This window comes from Periplaneta americana, chromosome 7 (assembly GCF_040183065.1).
Source record: "Periplaneta americana isolate PAMFEO1 chromosome 7, P.americana_PAMFEO1_priV1, whole genome shotgun sequence".
Classification (NCBI taxonomy): domain Eukaryota; kingdom Metazoa; phylum Arthropoda; class Insecta; order Blattodea; family Blattidae; genus Periplaneta; species Periplaneta americana.
In genome coordinates, this window is record NC_091123.1 from 64,988,937 (window position 1) to 65,016,177 (window position 27,241).

Sequence of the window (27,241 nt, forward strand, 5' to 3'; positions counted from 1 at the left end):
TCTAGCAGTTGCCGTGCTAGCCAATAGATCCAGGTGAGCCACGGCGTAGCTCAGAAGGTAGCCGCGTTTGCCTGCTGATCCTCAGATATGGGTTCAATAACTGTTCGAGCTGATAATCTGACTGGATTTATTCGGTAGTTTTCTCATGCATTAGAGAAAAGAAAATCATTTCGGGTAATGAATTGTTGAATGAGTACATGTAATAAAGCAGTGAGTGACCACCAAAATATGAAATTTCATATTCTAAATCTTTCCTGCTAGCGATATGAGAACAAGAATTTTTACGTGTCACAATGTATAGAATGCAATTAACTCCAGAAAATTCTCCTATATAAATCATGATTTTTTGGTAAAATTTTCACATACCATACAAATCTTCAGTTTCTGTGTTTTACACGATTTTTCTTCTTCCTTAATATTTACATAACTATTACTGAGCAGGATTTCCAGACACTATAACGAGACATTAGAGGATGTTTTTTCAGGAAACATTAGGAAAACGCGTGGCACCTATTCCACGGACATTGTGAGCTTTCCAAGGGAAAGTGAAATTGATAAATATTCCCTTTTAGAGTGATTGAACTCGTAGCATCAAAGAATTTGAGGAGCCAAAACAAAACAGGTAGTTCCTATTCCATTTCAGTGTTGCCACATCTATTATATTTATGTAGATAGGATGGAAGGTATTATGTCTCGTGACGAGAATATTGTACGAAATGGAAATATAAAAATTGGAAATTTATCTTTTGAAGAGGTGGAGAAGTACAAATATCTTGGAGCAACAGTAACAAATATAAATGATACTCGGGAGGAAATTAAACACAGAATAAATATGGGAAATGCCCGCTATTATTCGGTTGAGAAGCTTTTATCATCCAGTCTGCTGTCAAAAAATCTGAAAGTTAGAATTTATAAAACAGTTATATTACCGGTTGTTCTTCATAGTTGTGAAACTTGGACTCTCACTTTGAGAGAGGAACATAGGTTAAGGGTGTTTGAGAATAAGATGCTTAGGAAAATATTTGGGGCTAAGAGGGATGAAGTTACAGGAGAATGGAGAAAGTTGCACAACACAGAACTGCACGCATTGTATTCTTCACCTGACATAATTAGGAACATTAAATCCAAACGTTTGAGATGGGCAGGGCATGTAGCACGTATGGGCGAATCCAGAAATGCATATAGAGTGTTAGTTGGGAGGCCGGAGGGAAAAAGACCTTTAGGGAGGCCGAGACGTAGATGGGAAGGTAATATTAAAATGGATTTGAGGGAGGTGGGATATGATGATAGAGAATGGATTAATCTATCTCAGGATAAGGACCAATGGCGGGCAATGAGCCTCCGAGTTCCTTAAAAGCCAGTAAGTAGTAGTAGTAATAGTAGTAGTAGTAGTAGTAGTAGTAGTAGTAGTAGTAGTAGTAGTAATAGGATGGAAGGTAACCACTGCACCAAAATGAAACTGGTAATAGATCATGAAGGGAGATTTGAAAAATCTAAATAAGCTTTTTCTAACATTCACCATTTTAGAGGAAATCGTTAAGTTTCTATGAAACATTTGGCAATATCACGACTATTGCAATAACTCTAGCAAGTGGGCCTGTACTGTGGCAAGTCCGAGTTAGTAGTTGAAGACGATGTATACCCGTAGTAGACGTAAAAAAAAGCAACTCCTAGCATTCGTCTCTCTCTCGCTCTCTTTAGGGTAGAAAGGGAATGAGGAATGCACTCTTGGCTTTGTGATCGCAATTTTAAACGGAAGTACGAATCTTGTGATATCAGGAATAAATTGTAATAATTTTTACTGACATAATTTGTCTTACACTAAATTAACACTCCTGAAAATAAATGGTATTATTTATATGTAATTTTAGACTGAAAAATGTTAAATTAACGTAAGCAAATGAAGGTCAGATTACATCATTCCCATGTCTTACCTTCCTCTCCTTCTCTGCTGTACTCAGTTACTGGCACTCAACGCTGCGCTACGTAGCAAGATCTTTTTTTTTTTTTTTTTTTAAGATTTTCGCAATTATTCAATTTCAATTCATGGCTAAACGGATTAATTTGCAAAAAAAAAAAAATATATATATATATATACTCAAGACACTAACTATTCAAATTATTTTTACCTATCTGCTTGTATAGCAATCAGACATTTCTCTCGGACCATTACCGCAAAAGAGCGCTGCAAACATTGGGAAAAGACTATTTTTTTCCTGCTTAACGGTGCTTCACCGGAGGAAAAGTGTAATAAAAGTTCTGTTATATTTAACATGTAAAATCACCTCTTAAATTTTGTTGCATCATTTCCCTTCCATCCCGTATATATATAGGCCTACGTGTAAATTGAAGTTTTATATAGGTTTCAACCATCAAATTTGCTGTCTACTTAATTTCGCCTCTTTTTGAAACTTCATGTGTTTTTCATCATACAATACAACAGGTTTGTTCCTGCAGCAATTTACAACGTTTGCAACCATCATGAGCATGCTCACAACGACTTTACTGTTCCTGCAGCGATAACTTCAAATCCTTATCACTTGCTGATTAAAGTCAGGCGTTCTAGCAGATATAAAACCGTTGTCAAACCATTTCCTGTCGCTCAGGAAGATTTGCGAATCAAGCGCAAACCAATCTCAAATCACACTGACACATGCGCATTAAGATAGTTATGCTGCACCTTTATCTACTGGACTGGCACACACGTACTATTTGGATTAATATTTTATGTTCACATGCTTATCTGTACTGGTTATTAAAATATATTGTGAAATTTAATTAAAACTTCAATATACTAGAGCAGTAAATAATTTTTTTGCACGATAGTATGCTTTCTCGTCGTTACAGCAAATGGCCGCCACTATTGAAAGTTGATTTTACTAATTTCAGAGTTGCCAATCTAGATAAGCATGTTGAAATATTACAAATAACTTCCTAGAGTCGTAATGAAAACCACTGCCGTCTACGTATGCTACAATCCTACAATGTATGTAAAATTCATACACAAAAGGCAGCGTTAATTATTATATATTATACGAAACAGACCACTGCATTTGAAATATACTGAACTTTATTTAAACAATTCAAACTTCACTTAACAAAAAGAATTAAAAATTATTCCAATTGAACACGAAATATTACAAATATCAATTATTCATAGATTTAAAAAAGACATATGACTCGGTTAAGAGAGAAGTTTTATATAATATTCTTATAGAATTTGGAATTCCCAAGAAACTAGTTCGATTAATTAAAATGTGTCTCAGTGAAACTTACAGCAGAGACCGTATAGGCCAGTTTCTATCTGATGCTTTTCCAATTCACTGCGGGCTAAAGCAAGTGGATGCACTATCACCTTTACTTTTTAACTTTACTCTAGAGTTGCCATTAGGAAAGTTCAGGATAACAGAGAGGGTTTGGAATTTAATGGGTTATATCAACTTCCTGTCTATGCGGATGACGTGAATATGTTAGGAGAAAATCTACAAACTATTAGGGAAAACACGGAAATTTTACTTGAAGCAATTAAAGCGATAGGTTTGGACGTAAATCCCGAAAAGACAAAGTATATGATTATGTCTCGTGACCAGAATATTGTACGAAATGGAAACATAAAAATTGGAGATTTATCCTTCGAAGAGATGGAAAAATTAAAATATCTTGGAGCAACAGTAACAAATGTAAATTATACTTGGGAGGAAATTAAACACAGAATAAATATGGGAAATGCCTGTTATTATTCGGTTGAGAAGCTTTTGTCATCTAGTCTGCTGTCAAAAAATCTGAAAGTTAGAATTTATAAAACAGTTATATTACCGGTTGTTCTGTATGATTGTGAAACTTGGACTCTCACTTTGAGAGAGGAAGAGAGATTAAGGGTGTTTGAGAATAAGGTTCTTAGGAAACCATTTGGGGCTAAGAGGGATGAAGTTACAGGAGAATGGAGAAAGTTACACAACGCAGAACTGCACGCATTATATTCTTTACCTGACATAATTAGAAACATTAAATCCAAATATTTGAGATGGGCAGGGCATGTAGCACGTATGGGTGAATCCAGAAATGCATATAGAGTGTTAGTTGGGAGGTCGGAGGGAAAAAGACCTTTGGGGGAGGCCGAGACATAGATAGGAGGATAATATTAAAATGGATTTGAGGGAGGTGGGATATGATGATAGAGAATGGATTAATCTTGCACAGAATAGAGTAAAATGGCGGGCTTATGTAAGGGCGGTAATGAACCTGCGGGTTTGTTAAATAACTTTAATCATTTTTACTCCTTCACATTGAAGTTGATGGTGAAGTTGGCCAGACTGCTAACCTTCAGTCAGTTGTTCATAGTGTAATGTACAAACTGTATATAAAGATTTTTAAAAATATATAATTTTAAAAATGTATTATTAAATTGTATTCCTATGCTTGTGAGAATATTAAATTGACACTAAACATTCAGATAAGTGATCCATAGGATGCAAAATCACAGTAGAGAGAGAGAGAAAAAAAACATTGCAGAGGATTCGTAGAATGCCTGTAATCCGATATGTAATATTTGATATTTTTGTATTAAATTACACAGAAGATATATTGAACGAAGAACACTCGTATGAGCAAAGTTCGTGTCCATCTACATAAAAGAAATACAATAGTTAATACACAGAAAAGTGCAAAAACTTTATATTGTACTTTGAATGGTACGTTTAAATGAATGGTGGTTGTGTGATTTCAAATAATTGAAGAGTGGACATAGAAAAGGCTGTAAGCACCAAAGAGAAAAACTGTAGGAAACAGGTTCTACTAGTAACATAATATCACAGTCTAGTACTTACAGTCACGAAGCTCAATACGTTGGGAATATGCATCCATAGATAGTTGCTAACCACTAGGATCGCTACTATCGCCTCATTACAGACAATGCGAAATAGTACTGATACAATCTATTGTTCCTAGTACCCTCAACAATTCAAGCTTCGTGACTGTATATACTAAACTGTGGCAATATACATTTTGCACATCTATGGAAGAAGCTAGGTTTTAAATAAAATTACAATGGGACTTACCATCTTTTCTTACTGGACTAAGCCAGGGACATAGACTATATTCTGGAAAAATTAATTTTCAAATATATTGGCAATTACAGCAATTTTTATGTCCAATCTTCTATTGTAGATCATCGCTTGATGAAAATCATCTTAGCATAATCACTAAGAAAAACTAGAATGTCTTAATATCATAACCAGTGCAAGAAAATATGTGTAGCATCCGCTGCTCAAATCACTAGTAATAATACCTTCAATGTAATACACATATGATGATATTCAAACTTCGTTTATTTTTCTAAAAAACAAATGAAATTAATTCTCAAATAGTCCACTTCTTATCGCCGATCCGTTGTTTTTTCAAATGGGTTCAAGATATGGCAAGACACGTTATATTGAGGAAGGAAGCAATCTACGATTTGCGATTGATTAACAAATCATTGTATGTTCATGATAAGAAACGTATTCCCAATTATGAAATATTACATTGTGTTTCAGAACTTGGAGAAAATTGCGCATATTCTTTTGACTGTGCTTCTACGCAGAACGCAAAATGTTCTAGTTCCATTTGCACTTGCAAAGAAGGCTTCGTACAAGATAAGAAAATGTGTCTCCCAGGTAATTACCATCAGTTTATCCTTTATGTAACTTCAAGATTATTATCATTATTATTATTATTATTATTATTATTATTATTATTATTATTATTATTATTATTATTATTGTCATTATTATTACTATATTTAGAAACCTTGAAGGCACTTCTCTGCAGAACAAACAATATTTTATCATAGTACTCTAAACCAGTGGTTCTCAAAGTATGGGCCGTGTAAAAAGCTGAGGACTTCGCCAGATAATTTGAAAAAAATAAAACAAAAGAGCCTTATTAACTTACATTTATAATTTATTGTACACAGAAGGATTCTTCTAATACTTGGAAGAAGTGTTAAATTCATGTTTCTACACAAGTCTCTAGCAAAGGTTTCGAGGTTCGAGGCAGAGAAACAAAATGTGAATATTTAGATTTCGCGAGATTTTCAAACAAAAACTTGAATAAAAACAAATATTCAGAAACATAAACAACGTAGAACATAAAAATAAAAAATACCGGTAAGAGTTATAAAAAAAATGCGATATAAATGTGTCTGTTTTTTCAGAAAGTAGTTCTAAAAATCTCTATTCGATACACACATTAATATTTTCAATTTCAAGGACATTTCTCGCTTTTGTAGTGATGGCAATCATATACAACAGATTTATTTTGCATAAATACGAGGTTGCAAGTGTTATCAAAAATATAATGTAAGAGCTCGTTTTGCAAGCTCCAGATAGTGTTGCATTCTTTTGATCCAGAACTGGTTTACGCTCTGCGAAAAAGGTATAGTTTCAACATTTAATCAGTAGGTACATACTTCAATGCGTCATTCTTTAATACTATTTTTTAAATTTCAGCTAGTTGAGAGCAACTGTCTAAAACGGATTCAGTGTCCGTCTGTTACAGTTGTAATACTCAAAAAGCAGTTGTTTAATAGGATAAATCGCAATATAGCGAACGCCAGTAGGGGAAGTTATCCTCACCCACATGAAATGTGTATTCGACACAACACTCGCCTATCACGTAGAGTGTCTGGTGAGCTAGTAGGGAAAAAGTGGAAAGGGGTCGTGGGCGGAGCTTAGCGTTCGCTATATTACGATTTTACCGCTGAATTTTTCACGAGTTATTTAATACACAGGAATGAATCAAATTTCTTTCTATCAAGTAATAACCACCAACAATAAAGTTTCCTTAAAATCTATCGATTTTATCTGTGGCTATTATGTTAACATCTTGACTTTACAAATTATTATTGAAGTGTTTTAGTGTTCGAAAAAATATATCGGCAAATATTAAGGCCAGTTTAAGAAACCAAAAAGAATTGGAAATTCGGTGGTATCCACCGGTTTTGAGTAAAATTACACTAGTTTTAGATTTTACAGGAATTTTTATTTTTAGAATGGGGTTAAGTACCGGAACGGTAGGGGGTGATACGCAAAAAAAATGTCGCCGAAAAGAGGATTGCGCCTTCAAAGTTTAGGAACCACTGCTCTATACAAACGAATATTTTTTTCAATCAATTATGCCTGTTGTTTGCAAATGTTTCCCTATATAGTCTGATGTCTCATACTCTTTCCAGTGGTCTACTTCCGGGTGTTTACCATCTGTGACTTTCTTAATTTTCCTTTCTTGTGGAGCTCTGATCGACGACCTAACGATTAAAATAAATTGTCTTGCTTTTATTTTTGAAATGTTGTATTATAATATTTTTATGGAATGAATGTATTTATTATCTATTATAGTGGTCACGGAATTGGGTAAGGACTGCAATATAAGTATTCAGTGCAACAAAATAAAGCTGGGAGATCAGGTCGCGTGTGAAGATAAAAAATGTCAATGCACAGAAAGTGCAATTGATGTACAAGGAAAATGTCTAAGCAAGAAAGGTAAGTGACTTATAAATATATATATATATATATATATATATATATATATTCAGTATATATATCACACCTAAAATAACATCCTGTTTTATCTTATCACTTGTATATAAACAAGCTTTTTTTCTTCCTCATTACGCGCAATACAAATAGAAGTAGGCCTACTGTGATCTTGTACAACACTTATTACGAGATTTCAACGTAATGCAAGTTTTCTGCATTTCTGACATCGAAAACCACTTCTGTCCATGAACAGCTTTTACTATTGGACTATTGCAGGATTTTGTTCATACTCGTATTTAGTATCTAAGAATCAATGATACATGTAAAACAAAATCATCTTACTTAAAGAATTAGTGTACCTTTATTTAAAAACCAAACAATTGCTTCACAGTTTTGAATATCTCATAAAATGAAGTGAAGTGAAGTTGTATATACGGAATTTACCCACATTCCTACGTTATTTATGCAATTGTTCAAATTTCACGACAGGATACCTGCGAGGGTGTATCGTCCTTGCGGGGTAAGAAGAGAGGGTCAACTAGTAACTCAACTCCTCTGAAAGAGCAGGTGGATTGGAATGGTGTCATTGGCCAGCTGGGACAAACAAGGCTTAGTAATTGGCTGGCCGGTTCCATACTAGGGATTGGTTGTAAGAGTGAGGAAAAACTCACATTCCTTGCTCTGATCTTCTCTGAAGTACGAACAGTACAAATCCGATCGAAAATTAATTTATTTATTTGTTTAACCTGGTAGGGATAAGGCCATCAGGCCTTCTCTTCTCCTCTACCAGGGGATTACAACTACCATATTGAAAATACAATTACAATTATAATTACAATTAATATTAAATTTATAACAACAATAAAAATTAAAGTACTAAAAGAGTATTGTCTTTACGTAAAAAAATTAATTTGATCTAATGTTGTTATAAAAGCACAGGAGTCATCTGAAAGTACGAGAAAATTTGTAATGATTTAAAGAGGATGAAACGTGTTAATGTTCTAAGTTTTATACTATTTTAACCCATTTAATCAATGACATATGCACCCTTGCTGTCTATTATGTTTTCCGTTCCACTTCATATGAACTTCACTATTCGTAACACAATGTACTCTGTAGGTCTATTAATTGATCTGAAGATGGTTCCTTTGAACCGAAAACGTTTATCATTATCTTCTATTATGTAAAAATAGCATCTGTGTGTTCAATCACATTCGTATATTGAAAAGTTTGACGGTTGTTACAATAAATTTTGAATAACATTAGATCAGTTGTATCCAACATTTAATGATAGAACCATGGCTTAAAAAGTCAAATTTTTTGTAGCAATAGTAATGAAGTCATTAAATCTCAGTCAACAAAATAGTAACTATACAGTTGAAAAAAAATGTATTATTTCCAATTTTTAGCAATGATTGTTTTCTGCATTTGTATTTAGTATGTCGTCACATCACACCCCTTTTTCGTTCTTGAAATTGTATCTATTGAGGAATAACCTCATTTCAACTGTAAGTATTTTTTAACGTCTTCTATCCAATTAGAAAAATATTTTCTGTTCTAAATTAAACAATTCAATTTTCTTCTACAACTCAAGAAGTTATTTTCAGAGAATGGATAATAAGAGGACAATAACATAGCAATCGTGAAATGATAATTGCAGGAAAAATTTAATCAGGAAAATTTCCTACAATAGTTCTGTTCATTTCCAGTCTCTCAGATCTTATGTAATTAATAGACAATTTCCTGCTCTGAGAATCGATTAGGTCACAGTATGGTTGGTTGGGCTGACATACTTATCACAAAGCTTCCATTTATTCAGTTTTTGTTAAATTGAAATAAAGAATAATAAATAATATTAAAGAAGACATAAGTTATGTAAAGGTGGAGCAAAAATAATGACATAAATACACGTAATAATATAATGACGTAATTACTAAACTTTTCTAAATTTAAATCCGTAATCAAATATTTTAATAAGAAATTAAATTCATATTTATGTATGTATGTATGTATGTATGTATGTATGTATGTATGTATGTATGTATGTATGTATGTATGTATGTATGTATGTATGTATGTATGTATGTATGTATGTATGTATGTATGTATGTGTGTATGTATGTATAAAGTACGTACGTACGTACGTATGCCATTATAAAATCGATGATGTTCACTTGGCTGGTGCCTTTGTTTCAGGAATGGGAGAAATATGCAACTACAGCAAAGAATGCAGTTTAGTTGAAAATATGATGTGCAAAGACAACAATTGCACGTGTAAGGACAACTTTCTGGGTAGTGTTGACAAAAAGAAATGTCTTCCAAGTGAGTTGAAACAGTATTTAAGATCATAATATAACATTACTATATTAATTCTATTCTCTATGGTACGTTGTGTCTTAAGTCGCAGTCTTGCTGTGAGGTTTCCAAATCGAATACAGGAAACATACAGAATTATTATCATTAGAAGGTTTTTTTTGAAGGCAGACTGGATGACAAGAGCAAAGATGAAAACATTATCAGCATATAAATGTAGCAACTTCGCAGTAACGGATTTCATGAGATAAAACATACTTTCCTGGTTTGAATTTAAACTGCGACAATGTCCGGAAATACCTGACGACACTAGGTAAAGAATTTCAGAGGCGAGGCAATGCTACAGTCCAGAAATATGACTGCAGGGAAGTTCTATGACGAGAGATAGTAAAACTTGATCACAAGTGTCCGTATAAGATTATTTTCTAATATAAGTAGCAGAAAATATTTCAGAAGCTTAACATAAATTCCAAAATACTGACAAGTTGAAACAGATACATGACTCATTTAATAGAAAGTAATGGTTAATGACCCTACAGCCCGGAGTAGTCCAAGCGATTTTAACTTGTTCCTGTAACTGAAAAGATTTCCTGCCTTGAGAAAGTAGACAGCTATAATGCTACGATGGAGAACGATTTATAACTAACTGAAGTCACAGATGATTGACCTCTATGTACAGAACTTCAGTGCAGCTGTAGTGCAGTTATTCGAATTCTATCTCGTCCAACAATACAAAAAGGGAAAAGAAAAATTTACAGCTTTGAAAATTCTATTAAAATCATAGGCTAAAGGTGTTATTACATTTCTACAAAATGTATAGACTACAATTATTTCCCCAAGTTTGTTTATTATATTTTGTATTGCAAATTATTTAAATAGGAAGCAGCACACTGCTTGCAGGTTATTATCCTAAATATTTTAATATTCTACAGGGTGTCCATAAAGTCTGAAACCATAGGACATAACACACATACATATTAACATTAAAGAATGTATTCCACATGTCCATCTTTTCTGGAAACAGTGATGTTCTCAGACGAGGCAAATTTTTACGTATGTGGGGAGGTGAACAAACAAAATTTGAAGTATTGATCACAAGCAAACCGAAACTGGTTCATCGACAGTAAAAGGCAAGGCTCTCCAAACGTGATGGTATGGTGTAGTTTATGGGACGATAAGATTGTTGGTCCATTCTTCTTTGACTCAACAGTCACTGAAGAACATTATATCAGGATGTTGGGCGATGAAATAGTACCAGAACTTCATGGTATCGGCTATCCAGAATGGTTTATGCAAGATAGGACCCCACCTCATTATGCAGGTTTCTTTCGGCACTGGCTGGATGAAATATTTCCCGGACACTGGATTGGGAGAAGGGGCCCTGTGGAATGGGCACCAAGGTCACCAGATCTAAACCCTATGGATTTTGCTATTTGGGGGATTGTGAAAGCTGAGGTGTATGCAGAAAAAATTCGGAATGTGGATAATCTCCGTCAAAGAATTATTGCTGCACGTGCTGTTAACCCACGCATGTTGAAGACAATTCAAAGAAATTGTACAAAACGTATGGGGACGTGTGTTGAAAATGGCAGACATGTGGAACACATTCTTTAATGTTATATATGTATGTGTATTATGTCCTATGATTCCAGACTTCATCGACACCCTGTACTGACCCCTCAGAATCTATTTGCTTAAACTGGATAATTAATAAAAGTCAAATGTCAAGACCAGACACCAACTGTTTTCTTCGAGTAGAAGGTTTAACTATAAAATTACTTACAGTTTTTTTTTCATTCGAAATAACAAAGCGCTATTTTAAAATGTAAAAAAAAAAAAAAATTGTACAAAATTGTAAAAATTGTAGAAAATTACTAAATTGTAAAACTATAAAAATTTGTAAAACTTGTAATTGTAATATTGTAAAATGTTGACATGTTCCACATCTTAAAGCTTCATTGCTCATGTAAGATCTATGGAATAAAATAAATGAATGAATGAATGAATGAATGAATGAATGAATGAATGAATGAATGAATGAATGAATGAATGAATGAATGAATTAAGGACTAATTTTGTGACAAGTTATTTGCAAATGAGCCTTTATTTATTGAATGCATCTATTATCTATTATAGTGGTCATGGAATTGAGTGGAAACTGCACTGTAAGTAATCAATGCAACAAGACGAATCTGGGAGACCAGGTCAAGTGCCAAGATAACAAATGTCAATGCACAGAAAGCGCGATTGATGTACAAGGGAAATGTCTCAGTAAAAAAGGTAAGCGACTATAAAAAGGAAATTTCTTTTTCTATAGATATAATGATAGTTTCTTACATCCCAAATGCCGTTCTATATTGTTTTATGACTTGCATTTGTGATTTCCACCTAAACTGCACTCTATTCTATTGTCACCATATCCATTTCATTACTGTTATAACTGAGGTCAAAATATTTTAAAAGAAACCTTAATGAAACACAACATTTTGTTATAAATCATTAGAATCTTCAATATTGTTACTCTTAATATTATCATTAAAACTGATTTAGCCGACTGCAGTGAATCAAAGACGGTTAAGGTTCGCAGCTTTAAAACTGTATGGAGCCATGATCATGTGTGTACGACGTGCACATTTTTAATAATAATAATATTTATTTACAAGCATATTTCATTACAGAATCGAATACTACATGTTTCTGGATTTCAAATTATATTTTTTAACTCCTCTGAATAAAATATATAGGCTATAAATAGGGAGAGGAGTACGACAAGGATGCCCTTTATCACCTATCCTGTTGAACATCTACTTGGAGGATTTAGCCAAGAACTGTTTTCAGAACATGTAAGTGGTGATAATAGGAGGAAGAAGAATAAAGTGCATAAGATTTGCTCATATGGCGTTGTTAGCAGAAGAGGAGATGATATACTAAATTTCATATAATCAGTTACTTTTTTAATTTAATTATAAAACTTTAAAATCTCGACGATTAATAAATAGACAAATTTTCCTCTAAAAGTCTGTTAACGGTATATTGAATAACTGTGATTTTCTTAAATTTCTTCAGTTCAATGTAGAAAAAACAGAATTACGTCATAGGCAACCTTTTGTTATTCCCATTCCTAGAATTGTTTTCTTCAAGAACTCTACATTGTTTGTTATGTGTAATACTTAAAACTCTCTGTCTTTAAACTGTGATTCTCAATTACATTTCAGTTTAACAGTTTAAAAATTTCATAAACTATTAAAAAGAATTGTATTTCCTTAGATATTTAAATTATAAAGAAGTGTATTATAATGTTTTTACTCTAGTTTTTAAATAATTTTGCATCATTATATTGACATTTGGCACTATATTAACTGCAATATTATGTTCTAGCATCTATTACCGTTACGTATTTTCTTTCTTTCGTTTGTGTTGTTTGTTTTGTTTTTTTTTTCTTATGTATTTTGTGTATGTATCTGTGTAAGCCACCTTTAATTCGAAGCCTGCTTCTGTTGGTGGTGGATTTAAATAAATAAATATGCTACTGGAGCTAAACGCCAGCTGTGAGCAGTATAGGATGAAGATAAATGTAACCAAAACGAAGACCGTGGTTATCGAAAGAAAACTAAAGAACGTAAACTTACGAATTCGAAATATGGCAATGGAACAAGTGAACAGCTTCAAATACTTGGAGTATACTAAAAGCAGTAATATGAGCTGCTGCCGGGAAGTTAAAAGAGGATAGGAATGTCAAAGGAAGCTCTTAATAGGAACAGGAGCATCTTCTGCGGATCTCTGGAAAAAGAACGAAGGAAGAGGCTAGTGCTTTATACGGAGTGTAGCATTGTATGGAGTAGAAATATGGACATTACAACGAAGTGAAGAGAAGCGACAAGCATTTGAAATGCGCATTTGGAAAAAAATGGAGGATGTGAGATGGACAAACAGAATAAAATATGAAGCTGCGTTGGAAAGAGTGAGTGAAGAAAGAATGATGCTGAAACTGATCAGGAAGACGAAAAGAAATTGGTTGAGTCACTGGCTGAGAAGAAATAGTGAACGGGAGAAAAGTTTAAAGCAGAAGAAATCAGATGATAGACGACATAAAAATATACGGATCATATGCGCAGACCAAAAGGAAGGCAGAATTTGGCAGAACACTATGTATGTATATACACTATTTGTAAACCTATTATATTTTCCTTGAGTTTTATATTTAGAAATCGCCAAGATTTATAGTTTCTGCGAACGTTTGGAAAGGTTTTGTACATTTATTTACAAAATCAGAATTGTTGATCGGCCAATGATTGCCGGCATTAAGTACACTATTTCTAAGGATTTCTGCTTCTTTACTTCATTGTTCACATTCCCAGAGCAGGTGGCCAACAAATTATGGACTCAAGGACTGATATATCGTCTATGATAGGGATGCAGAACTGGGGAAGAGAGGGTGGAAGCATGGGGAAAGAGTTTGTTCTCCCGTCCACAAGGTTGGAGCCTTCAATGACGTATCTGTGACGTTTGGCAAGCATACTGAATACACATCTCTTCTCCTCTTACCATGTCCAATGACGCAAGGGTTGAAGGGAAGGGATGAGTTACGTGTTCCAGCTTGTGACGTCTGCCACAATTGTAGCATAGTTTTGCATCCATAGTCTATGATCTTAAATCTGGAAATGTGATCTTGGTTTCCCATGACCTGTTGTGACGGTAGATAAGTTTGCTGTGTTTTAGACAAACAATCCTTCACATTAGGAAGAAAGATCTTGTTAGCTCACACTTGGTTGAGGTATTAGGTATACCATATAGGTCTATCCATGTAGGCATGTTGTGTATGTTATTATAAAATAGATAATATTTAGTTGGTTGGTTTCTTTGTTCCAGGAATGGGAGAAGAATGCAGCCATAGCAAAGAATGCAGTCTAATTGGAAATATGACGTGTAAGGGCAAGATTTGCACTTGTCAGGATGACTTTTTGAGTAGTGCCGACAGGAAGAAGTGTCTTCGAAGTGAGTTCATATAGTATGTAACATCATTAAATAAAGATATTGTTCTCTATAATACGTTCTCTGTTGTGCGAGGTATAGTCTTCATGTGAACTTGCTGACTCTGATGCAGGAAACAGAGTATTTCTTTCATGAGGAGGATTTTGGAATTGAGTACTGAAATCCAAATACAGTAGAACCTCTATTATCCGTGGTAATGAAGGTGATGGACTGAACGGTTAATCGAAAAATCGGATAATCCATACCATGAAAGATTTTGTAATTTCCTCCATTATCTTGTATTTAACTCGCTATGTAATGGAACAGAAGTTCACTAATTTAAATCTGGTTATAAACGACGGGTTTTTAAAGGACAAGGAAGTCCTTTGTAATGACTGTCTCAGGAAAGACAGGAATAAAGGAGGTCTCATGTTGTGGATTTACAAACTTTTTTACTCTTTATCCTTGTTTTTTTTTTATTAAATCGCGCCTTCAATCTCGTATTCTGATGCGAGATGAGCCACAGTTTTTCTTTCTCGAACCATTCAATTATCTCCACTTTTTTTCGATACTTAACACAACACATTTTCTGTTAACACCCGTGGAAGACATTTTATATACAAGTTATATTATATAACGGAAATTCGAACAATAAACAATGCTGTGTAACGATAAAGCTTGTAATAAAACACTATAGCAAAAACATAATATGTAGACCCTACTAACACAGTCTAGTATATACAGTCACGAAGCTTGAGTTGTGAGGGTACTAGGAACAATAGACTGTGTCGGTACTTTTTCGTATTGTCTGTAATGAGGCGGTAGTAGCGATAGTAGCGATCCTAGTGGTTAGCAACTATCTATGGATGCATATTCCCTACGTATTGAGCTTCGTGTCTGTATATACTAGACTGTGCTACTAATATGATATACAAAACAGTACTTGATATAAGTTATTTATTTCTGAAGAAAAAAAAAGGCGCGAGATATAGACAGTCGGATAATCCGCAAATCGGTTAATAGGGTGACGGATAGTCGGGGTTCTACTGTAGAATGAATCTTTAAATATTTGAATATAATGACTTTAGATGGGTACTCACTTCTTCACTATTAATAAGATTAATTTCAAAACAATTTATTTTAATTGTATGAAATTGCACGTTTCCTAATCTAAGTTTGGGAATAATCGTCAATTGTAAAAGAAATATATTCTTGTAAGATATAGGACATTACTGAGAAAGTCACCAATAAAAGCATGCAATAGCTCTACCTACTAATCTTGAATATGGAAAGGAAAGAAGTGGTGATTCTGCGAAAATTAAACATGAATTTAATCGATATTTTGTAATATTTTAAACACTTAAATATAAAATTTGGAGAAAAATGATAGAAAATAGTTTTATAAAACAAATTCTTAAAAAAAAGGCATTATTTGGTTTCCTCATGGCACGTACAAGTGAAAGTGAAATAGCTGAACTAGTAAAAGAAGAAATTATGAGTGTTTCATGAAATCTCAAACAAGGTTCTGAAAGCACGTATAGAGGCGATAGCTTCTCCTTTACGTTTTCGTGAAAATCAATAAGACATCGTATCTTCAAGACAGGCTAAAATTTTCTGTCGTAAAAGCCATATACAAGAGAGAATGCATCAATATACCGGCCCGTCTCATTATTTTGGGTTATTTTTTAAATAATGGTAACGTTAATATATAACCCGTCTGAGGAAACATTGCAGTTTTCAGATGAGGGCGCTCCTGTGTCGTGAATGCGATCCTCTCAGTCTCGATGCGTGGCGAATCAGCTGGAGAAATATTGGTACAGTCTGACAATAAAAACATCAACAGCTGTTATAATCAAATACAATTACCAATACCATAATTGAATTTACTTTTTCTGTCATTTATACGGTATATACACGTACAGTACCTTATTGCAGAAATAGCTGTATGCCCGATGCAGAGGCCTCAATTCCATCTGCATTATCAGTTGAACTGCCTTCGTCTGTGCTGCTACCTGCCCTATCATGATACATCTCATCTTCATCACACTCTTTATCACTACTCACGTGTATTACTATCCTTTCAACTCCCTCTTTCATTAACGCGCCACGATGCCAATATTCGTCCCCGATATATTTAACAGATTGGCAGCATTTTATCCAGTCTTCTTTGGTGATTTTGCATTGTCTAACACAACAATGCACTCAGATGGAAGATTTGGTATGAGACGTTCCTTTAACCATTTATTATAATTTTCGCCGTTCATTTTATCATGATAATCTGCAGATTAAGATTTGGAGTCATATATCAACTCGGCCTCTTCGATGAATTCCATTTCACCACCAGCGTGAACAACAATAGCCCGTTGCCCAACACTTTGGTTTACATGCATACTTTGTACTTCATCATGCTGCCAACACTTTTATACTATATAATGAGTATGGACCCATGTTCCATCTGTATAAACAATTGGCTTTTTGGCCCCTTTTTGTTTTCTTTTATCATTCACAGGTATGCTACACGACGTGCAACAATGTCCGACAGCTACATTAAAACATATAGTTTGTTTTTGCATTTCTTAAATTTATATCCCATGGATTTCAGCAGTCTCCAGAATGTATCTTTTCCTTAATAGCATTCATAAGCTTGCTTAGGGTCAGAATTTCTAAATCTCTGCTCATAAAACTCTAAAAACGTTCTGTGGATGACACATTTTTCAAAATCATCAAGTACAATTTTCTTTGAATGTGGGCGGCTTTTACCAGAAGTTCAAATTGTTCTCCAATGCGCTTTGCTTCCTCACCTCCTTAGCTATAGTATGTTTTGTTTTTTCACTCTTCCCCACCGCCGTTGCTGTTCTTTTCACAGCGTTCGTTAATGGAATGATAAGACCTTTCTTTTTCTCTTCTTTACAAAATTTTAGCACATTGTACAGGGACATCATTTTATTTTTACTTCAATTTTTATTGTACCTGAGTTTTTGAATGTACTTCACTCCCACCCCTTCTACTAAGGAAGTTCCAACTCCACACAGAACCAAGACCGCAGATAGTAAGCAGTACTGAGTTACTGAGTATAGTACGTTCCAGAAATATGTTCGCGTTTTCCAGTGACGAAAGAGCTTTCAGTATTGAATCATATTTTCGCACAGGTACTGTCCGTTTGCCTACGTCGCATCCCGATTTCCCCCACCTGCTTCTGCTCGCCCCTCTGTAAAAGCTGGGCTGTCTTAGCTCTTTTCTGAAAACATTAATTTCTCTTAGGAATTGGACGTTTACGTAATATTATATAGCTGTTTAATTTAACTTAAATAAAAGGGCCTCGTTAAGTAATTAACTGTCACGTGAGTTCCTCCCTTTCTACAATCCTGCGGCATAACCACTTGGACGGACAGTAGATAGCATGTCTGAGTAATTTTATATTTTCGGGTCGGGCAGAAGTGAAGATTGAATTTTCAGTACGTAGAGTAGGTACAGAATTATTTCAACATGAGTTACTAGTATGAAGGACGAAACTGGCAATTGGAATTAGATGCAATAGTCTATAGTGCGATAATATGCACAAAAGAACTGAAGCCTGTATCGAAATGAACGGCCACCATTTTCAAAATTGTGTTTAAATGTTCATATTATGATTATTTTTCAATTTAACTTCTTTCTCTATATTGTACGTTAATGTGCTGTAGACAGTATAATATACACTGCATAATGAATACGTTCGCATGGATAACTCACTTCGTGAGTAAAAACACTTATTCTTAATACAGTACTGTACTTTGATTAAAGAAAAACCTAATGAAAATTATCAAACTAAAAATCGCGATATTTCCTAGTTTACGTAAATGGATGAACTACTTTTCTTCCTTCCTATACCTAGTAGAGTGATTTGTGTTTTACGCCAGTATCATCGAACTCCAGTCTTGGAGGGGGAAGCAAGCGGTGTTTCCGGTTCTCTAAAGTTATAGACAGGTTAATATTAAAAATGTTAGTAAAAATAAAATGATGTCCCTGTATATAATCTTCTGCTTTGCCTGACGTCGCTCTTGTGTACAGACACACTTCAATACCGACTAGCAGACTGAACGAACTGAACTGAGGCATTTCTTTACTGCAGCGCTGTGCATAGTACGTCAGAACAGGGTGACGTAATGCAGTATCGATCGCATGTTTATGTCCAAGCTTACTCTACCTGCCGTCTGCAATGATTCTTCAGACGGGTTATACGAAAGACTACACAGATATCTCTGAAATAAAAAAAAAAAACTTTGTTTATATTTAATGCGCCTCAACGTGTGTATCGCTGGTTGCCCTCAGGACGTGAAGGCGATATTCCATTATTTTCTACCCGTACACGCTGCAACGTATCAACATCAGCAATTTGCATAGCTTTAATTATTATGTATTGGTAGCCCTAAGGTGAATTTTTGGTGTGAAAAGTTAGTGTAATATAACTATATATAAAATAATTAATCTATTTGATATGAATTGTACAATTTTGTATAGCTTAATAAAAATATATTTGTAAATTGAATTAATTTGTCTATTATGTATTATATATGTTTGTAAGTTTGGCTGATGAATTGTATATGCTTTTAAAATGAATAGTAGTCTGTATAGCTCTACGGATGAATTGTATATGCTGTAAATTGTATAGTAGTTTGTGTAGCTCAACTGATGAATTGTTTATGATTATAAATTGAATTAATCTACTTGATATGAATTGTACAAATTTGTATAGTTTAACGAAAGTAGCTTTATAAATTGAATTAATCTGTTTACTTTGTATTGTATATGTTTGTATAGTATGGCTGATGAATTGTATATGCTTTAAATTGAATACTAATCTGTATATCTCTATTGATGAATTGTTTATGTTTGTAATTTGAAGTAATTTGCATGATATGTATTATCAATTTCTATATATCTCAACTGATTGAATTGTTAATTAACTTGTTATGTATTATATTTTATAACTCAACCGATGAATAATCGTTTGTGTTGTAAATTTAATAATCTGATTGGATATGTAGGCTACTGAAAAATTTTAGTAGAGCCATCGATGTAGCTCAGTCGGCAGACTCGCTGGCCTGCTGATCCGGAGCTGCGCTCGGGTTTGGGTTGGACCCCCCGTTTGGTCTCATTGGTTTCTTCCGAGGTTTTCCCCAGCCGTGGAACTGATGCCGGATGGTCTATGGCGAGTCCTCGGCCTCACTTCATTTCACCCCATTGATCTGATTACCTGGTTGAGTTTTTCCGAGGTTTTCCCCAACTATAAGGCAAATGCCAGGTAATCTTTTGGCGAATCTTCGGGCCTCATCTCATCTCACTACATTTCACAAAAATATTGTGAAAAATTGTAGAAAATTGTAAGAAATTGTAGAAAATTGCAAAATTGTAAAATTGTAAAATTGTAAAAATTGTAAAATATTGTAAAAATTGTAATGTAATTGTAATTGTAATCTTGTAAAATTTTGACTTGTTCCACATCTTAAATCTTCATTGCTAATGTAAGATCTATGGAATATAATAAATAAAATGAAATGAAATAAGAAATACTATTACCTAACACAATAATTAAATAAACGAGTGGTGTAACAACATCAATCAAAATGCTCCATCAAATGACGGGGAGAAAGCTGATGGGAAGAAAGAATTGAATGTCAGAAACAGTTGCATTTAATTCCTCGGTATTAATACAGTTACAAATAGAAATTAAATAATTATTTTTATGTATTAGGAGTATGCTATGCGCAAACGCATACCCTTGTGCGAAGAGAAAACGTAGCGTTTGTGCAGCGTTTTTTATCAGTCTTGTGGCTCTCTTCTTTATTCCTGAATATGTTGCAAAATCTCCTTTCCTCCTGAAAGGTTTTGTAACAGCTGGATAGGGAGAAGTGGACCTATGCCATAGCCGCCACCGCTCGCCGGACATCACCTCAGTAGATTTTTTTCTGTGGGGTTTTGTAAAAAATGAAGTGTCCGATATTGCAGATGTAAATGGCCGAAACAACAAGTCATAGCATTGGTCACATTGGAGATGCATTCGAGCGTGTGGCAAGAGATTGAGTATCGCCTGGACATAGTCCACGTCAAAAATGATGCTCATGTAGAGATTTACTAAACCTTATTAAGTTTCTGTTTGTAACTACTGTGTAACCATCGAGGCAATAAATGCAATTAATTCGAGATATGGTGTAAAGTATAGTACAAGAGGCAAGACCTGACCTGTGACCTTATCACCAGGATTCGAGACTTTGGACCCGATACAATAAGTTTACTGTGCATGCACTATAGGTTGTTGACTCGCTGCAGGTAGATAGAGATGTGTTGAGGTAAAAACGTTGCTATTTAGAGTAGAGTACGGTAGTATGGGGAAACACACATATGTACATTCTGAAAGTAAATATACATTATACAATGAAAATGCCAAAAGCATGTGAAAAACATTTATTCTCCTGTCTTTTATAAGCATTTGTGTTTAAATATACACAGTGTTAATGGTGAAAATAAGCATGTAGCAATTTTAATTTTTTCATTTATCCTATTGGTCGTCTTTAGGAAGTGCAGTTACAGTACCGAAATTCAATGTACTACAAGATACATTTTCAGTGTCTCAAACGTAAATCTTTTTCGGTTAACTGCCAAAGTTTGTACTGTAGAAAGCTGCGCTCTACATCGCATGACGTGATAGGAGCAAAATGAAAAAACCTAACATCATTGCAGTCTCTAAGAGACAGTCCTTTATTCTCGAGTGACTCTATGTCCACTAATTTGCTGTTTATGTTACACAATGTTCCATATCCGATATTTTTACATGAAATTGATTTCCACTTCTGTTTTACACGTTCAGTAACCGGTGTACTCGATGTCTAATTAATTCTCTGCATCATTTTCTAAATTAATTTGAGGGCTTCCGGCATCTCTTGCTGTGACTTTTCTAACCGTGTAATAGTTTCAGACACAGTTTGTATGAAAACCAAATTATTCGTCAGAACCTTCAAATCCAGAGTGTTTTCCTTTGCGTATTTGTTGGCATCCATTCTACAGTACCCCAACCCACTGTACGCTTTACCACTATACTCAGTACGCCGTTATGCGGATTTCCCACTGAACTGTTGTATTGGGTCCGAAGTCTCGAAGCCTGCATATCACGCAACGTGGTTATGTCACCAGTGATTATGGAGGGATGAAATAGTTTTTACTCTGAGATTAACTTCCGAATCGGTAGATTCGTGTAATACTAACCAAACTGAAACAAACTTTGTTTCTGTTCTCCTATCCTTTCCCCTCTCGCGTAGCTCACATGCCAGGACTCGCCTCTCGATCAGTACGTACAGATACGGAATTAAAGTTTGGAGCGAGTATTGATGGGAGTCCACCTGTATGTAGGCAACAATTTATCACGACTGTCTACAAGTAGCATATATATAGGGGTTCTTTTTTAGTGCACATGCGCAGTGTGTTGTAAGCGAAACTTATACAATAAGGGAGCGCCAAATTTTATTCCCATACTTGTACATATCCCGTGAGATTATGTCAATTTCCTTCCGAATTTAAAAACAATTACCAAAAAAAGTCCGCATAATTCACCCGTTTCACGGAAACAAATCAAACTCAGCCAGAGGAGAAGAAGAGTCGGTACTGGATCCCGAATCAGAGTGATGCGTACTTGTTAAACTAAAGTCAGGACAAGATGGTGGAAAAGGGTGAGGAGATTTGAGCTGTCTATGATAAAATTAACGAAGGATCGAACTGAATGGAGTGCGAGTGACGGAAACAGAAGGAAAGATTAGGTAACAATGGATCTGTTACAACATGCAAAGTAGGAATTTTGAACACTTTCTTGAAGTTAAACTAAAAGACAGATCCAGTTACTGTTCGAAAATAAAACGACATGGGCATATGCACGAAGATTTTTGCCTCTAAGTGCTAAATCCTTTCCTAAAAACGGCAATATTCATACATAGTTTATTGTCAAAGGGCATGTCATTCACTACAAACCCAGCATTCTAAATATTTCCTCTTTTCCGCCTTCCTCTTAGCCTTCCCAAACGATCCATATATGGACGGAGTTACGCAATAAGAGGCCAAGCGCCAATAATTAACCTGTTTCGAGATGTTGGTCATTGAAATAAATCTGTTTTTTTTTACAAAACATTTTATGTAAGAAATATTATAACATTCATACTATTACAAAAATACCACAAATAATACCAAAAAAGGCTAACCAATTTTTAATAAGAGCTGTTGAATTAATGTTTCAAACCAAAATAAATAAATAAATAAATAAATACATAAATAAATAAATAAGTAAGTAAGTTAAGTAAGTAAGTAAGTAAGTAAATAAATAAATAAATAAATAAATAAATAAATAAATAAATAAATAAATAAATAAATAAATAAATAAATAAATAAATAAATAAATAAATAAATTTTATGCAATAAACGAATTTTGCTCATAAATAGCAGCAAAATTCAGATATCGCGTTCTTGATTTTCTCCGAGTTAATTTAGCCTGCCACAACAGATTTGTGTAAATATCTTCTTTTTTTTTTTCTAGTTGTGCGTCCATATCATTCTAATGTTGCCTATCATCTGATATCTCCTTCTACCCCAAACTTTTCTCCCGTTCGCCATTCCTTCCAGTGTACCCTTCAATAGGCAGTTTCTTCTTAGCCAGTGATCCAACCAATTCCTTTTTCTCTCATTCAGTTTCAGAATTATTCTTTCTTCATCCAGTTTTCATGGCACAGCTATATTATTTTGTCTGTTCATTTCACGTACCCTATTCTTCTCCATATCCACATTTCAAATGTATCCAGTAATTTCTCTTCACTTAGCACAGACAAAGCCATACTCAACACAAAGCACTTCACTAGTCTCTTCTTCAGTTTCTTTTTACAGAGGTCCGCAGATGTTCCATTTGCTATCCACCTTTTGACTTCCTGGCAGCAGCTCATATTACTGCTTGTATTAAACCCTAAGTAATATTAATACCGGTATTACTAATTCATTATTAATTTAATTACGTTAGAATTTCACAAGATAGTTACCACTTCCATTTCATCAGTTGCCTTAGACTGCAAACCAAAATTATTGCTGCCAAAATAACAGAAAATAACTGCCAGTTGTAGTATTTGTCAGTACTCGAAATTCGAAACGAAGTTGGTAAAAGAAAATTCAACCTGATACCTAGAAAGTCACTATAATTCACTCGCACATGTAGTAATAAGGGAAAAATAGTTAGGTTTCATCCTTAAGGTATTAAGTAAGCTGATTCGGGCTATATTTGAAGCTGTTCAATTGTTCTACTGCCTCATTTAGAATTCGCACGTTTGTATTTTTTCCTTCCTATGACCATAGTTTTCGACATGTTTGCGTTTATCTTCATTCGAGTGTATTCACAGCTGTTATTTAGGTCCAGTAGCATATTCCTGAGTATAATTTCTTCGCCTAATAACGCCATATTAGTAAATGTTATACAATTTATTCTTCTTTCTCATGCTCTCACTCCTGCAATATACTAAAAACAGTTCTTTTTTACTTGGTTATTTAACGACACTATATCAACTACTGGGTTATTTAGCATCAATGGGATTGGTGATAGCGAGATGGTATTTGGCGAGATGGCGTCGAGGATTCGCCATAGATTACCTGACAATCGCCCTACGGTTGGGGAAAACCTTGGAAAAAACCCAGCAAGGTAATCACCTCAAGCTGGAATCGAATCCAAGCCTGAGCGTAACTCCGGATCAGCAGGCAAACGCGCTGCCGTCTGAGCTACGCCGGTGGCTAAAACAGTTCGCCGTTAAATCCTTCAAGTGGATGCTGAACAGAATAGTGATAATATTCCTCTTCCTATTTCACTTCCCTCTGGCATTTATTCTCCTATCGTAACTTTGACTCGTTTCATATAGTATTTACTTAATATGTTACATTATGCAGATATGTATAGGGCTATGCTCATCTTTTGCAATTAACATTTTACCATGAGGAAACTAGAGGGAAATGGAATATTTTGGGTCAAATTTAAAATTGTAATCTCTTAGAATATCATCTATTACATAGATAAACCAGTGAATGTTTTCAGGGCCGAAATACATAGGAGAATCGTGTGAGGAACACTTGCAGTGTCACGAATCATTCGGCAGGTCTAGCTACTGTCTGAATGTGTGTACATGCAGAAATGACTTCCATGCAGTGAATGGCACAATATGCGTTCTGAACAGAGGTACGTATGTATTTCCGTAAACTAATATTTATATACTACCACTATTCCATTGGCTTCGTGGTCAAATGATTACGATGCTTCCCTTCAAACGCGTTCAAACACGGGCGATGATGATGGCCACTTAAAGAAGTCAACAGGAATTCCTGGTACAGCTCCTTTTGAACGGAAAGTGAAACGAAGAACCAAATGATTTTGAATAGATTTCGATAGAGTGGTTCCCAACATTTTCTAGCTGACCTCTTTTGTTAGGACAGTATGTCCCTGCCTTCCCTATATTTATTACAAATCTTTTATCTCAGAAATAATTGTAACCTATCTGAGAATAATAATAATAATAATAATAATAATAATAATGATTTATTTTAGCTGGCAGAGTTAAGGCCGTAAGGCCTTCTCTTCCACACAACCAGCAAAAAGTGTATATACATATGCATGAACTTACAAAGAATTCAACAAATTGATTTAGATGAGAGTTACATGTATACAAGAGTTATTTACGAATTAAACAACAAAATACTATGAACTATTAATTAAACACTGAAATAAACTGGGTAGCAGAATTAAACTAAAATACATAGAATGTTAATATATTTCAAATTATGTTAGATAATAGAAAGAGATTATTATGAGACAATTTTAAAAATGCAGCACAATCAGGATGATGTCTAAAGAAAAAAAGCAACAGTGTAGTCAGTAATATTTTAAATCAGTATGATTGGAGTGAAATGCTAATAAGGTTATCTTTTAAGCTGTTCTTAAAGGTGTTTGTTGTCTTGCAGCCCCTAATACTTTGTGACAAGGAATTCCATTGACGCGAGGTGGATATTGTAAAAGATGAGGAATAACAAGATGTTCTATGAAGAGGTATATTTAGCGTGCCACAGATAAGTGATCTGGTATTTACGTCGTGGTTAGAGTATAGATAAGAGAAACGAGACGAAAGGTAATTTGGTGTTGAGGTGTGCAGAATTCGAAAGAGTAAAGACAAAGAGTGTAAAGTTCTGCGTTCTTTAAGTCGGAGCCACGAGAGACTTGCGAAGGACGGTGATATGTGATCATATCGTCGGATGTTGCACACGTATCTGATGCACATATTCTGAGCTCGCTGTAACTTGACTGACAGTTCAGAACTTAGATCACTTAACAAAACGTCACAATAATCGAAGTGCGGCATTACTAGGGTTTGTACTAGGGTAAGTTTTAGTTGCTGGGGCAAGAAGTTTCTCAAGCGACTCAAAGAGTGAAAGGAGGAACAGATTTTCTTTATCGTTTCTTTAACTTGAAAATTCCAACTTAGATTATTATCAAAAAAGAAGCCAAGATTTTTTACGACAGATGAATAAGGGACTAGCGTGTTGTTAAGGGTAACAACTGAAAGATTACTGTTATTAAGGGAGTTAACTACACGCTTATGTCCAATAATTATGGCTTGAGTCTTACTTGGGTTAAGTGCGAGTCCGAAATTGGCCGCCCAAGTGGAGACAGTGGCTAGGTCACAATTTAACTTGTCAATCGATTCATTGATCGTATTGGGTCTGGAATGTATGTAAAGTTGTAGGTCGTCGGCATAGAGGTGATATCGGCAATACTGTAAGTTCTTTGATACGTCATTAATGTAGATAGAGAAAAGTAGTGGTCCTAATACGGAGCCCTGCGGCACTCCCGCCTTTGTGTATCGCCATTGGGAGAATTGATTATCAAGTGAAACACACTGTTGGCGGTCCCGTAGGTAAGAGTCCATCCAGCTCAAGGTATTGTCTGATAGGTGCAAAGTTTTCATCTTTGCAAGAAGCAAGTCGATATCAACAGAACCAAAGGCATTGCTGAAATCGAGAAGAGTTAGTGCCGTTACTTCACCCCTATCCATAGCTTCACGGATGTCCTCGGTCACTTTAAGTAGGGCTGTAGTAGTGCTGTGTCCATGCCTAAAACCCGATTGATAGTCATCGAGGAGTTTGTGTTCGTCGAGATAGTTCGTAAGTTGTCCGTGTACAATATGTTCTAATGCTTTTGAAAGAGTGGGAAGAATTGATATCGGTCTGTATTGGTTTACTGTAGAAGGTGTGTTAGATTTAGGTAAAGGTTTCACTAATGCCATTTTCCAGAGTGAGGGGTAGGACCCAGTCATAATAGATGCATTGAATATATGGGTGACGGTCGGCAGAATCACATCTATTATTTTATACAGGAGAGTGATATTTATATTGTCTACACC

At 34.8% G+C, this 27,241-nt stretch overlaps 1 protein-coding gene across 1 annotated transcript in view; it reads left to right on the plus strand.

The window, feature by feature from the left end:
• Window positions 1-27,241, plus strand: part of LOC138702771 (prion-like-(Q/N-rich) domain-bearing protein 25) — a 63,280-nt gene that overhangs the window by 16,065 nt on the left and 19,974 nt on the right. Inside the window, exons 4-9 of the mRNA XM_069830072.1 lie at window positions 5,535-5,654; window positions 7,374-7,517; window positions 9,711-9,836; window positions 11,964-12,107; window positions 14,697-14,822; window positions 24,886-25,026. Of these exons, the coding sequence (XP_069686173.1) occupies window positions 5,535-5,654; window positions 7,374-7,517; window positions 9,711-9,836; window positions 11,964-12,107; window positions 14,697-14,822; window positions 24,886-25,026 (801 nt within the window). The remainder of the gene's footprint in view (window positions 1-5,534; window positions 5,655-7,373; window positions 7,518-9,710; window positions 9,837-11,963; window positions 12,108-14,696; window positions 14,823-24,885; window positions 25,027-27,241) is intronic.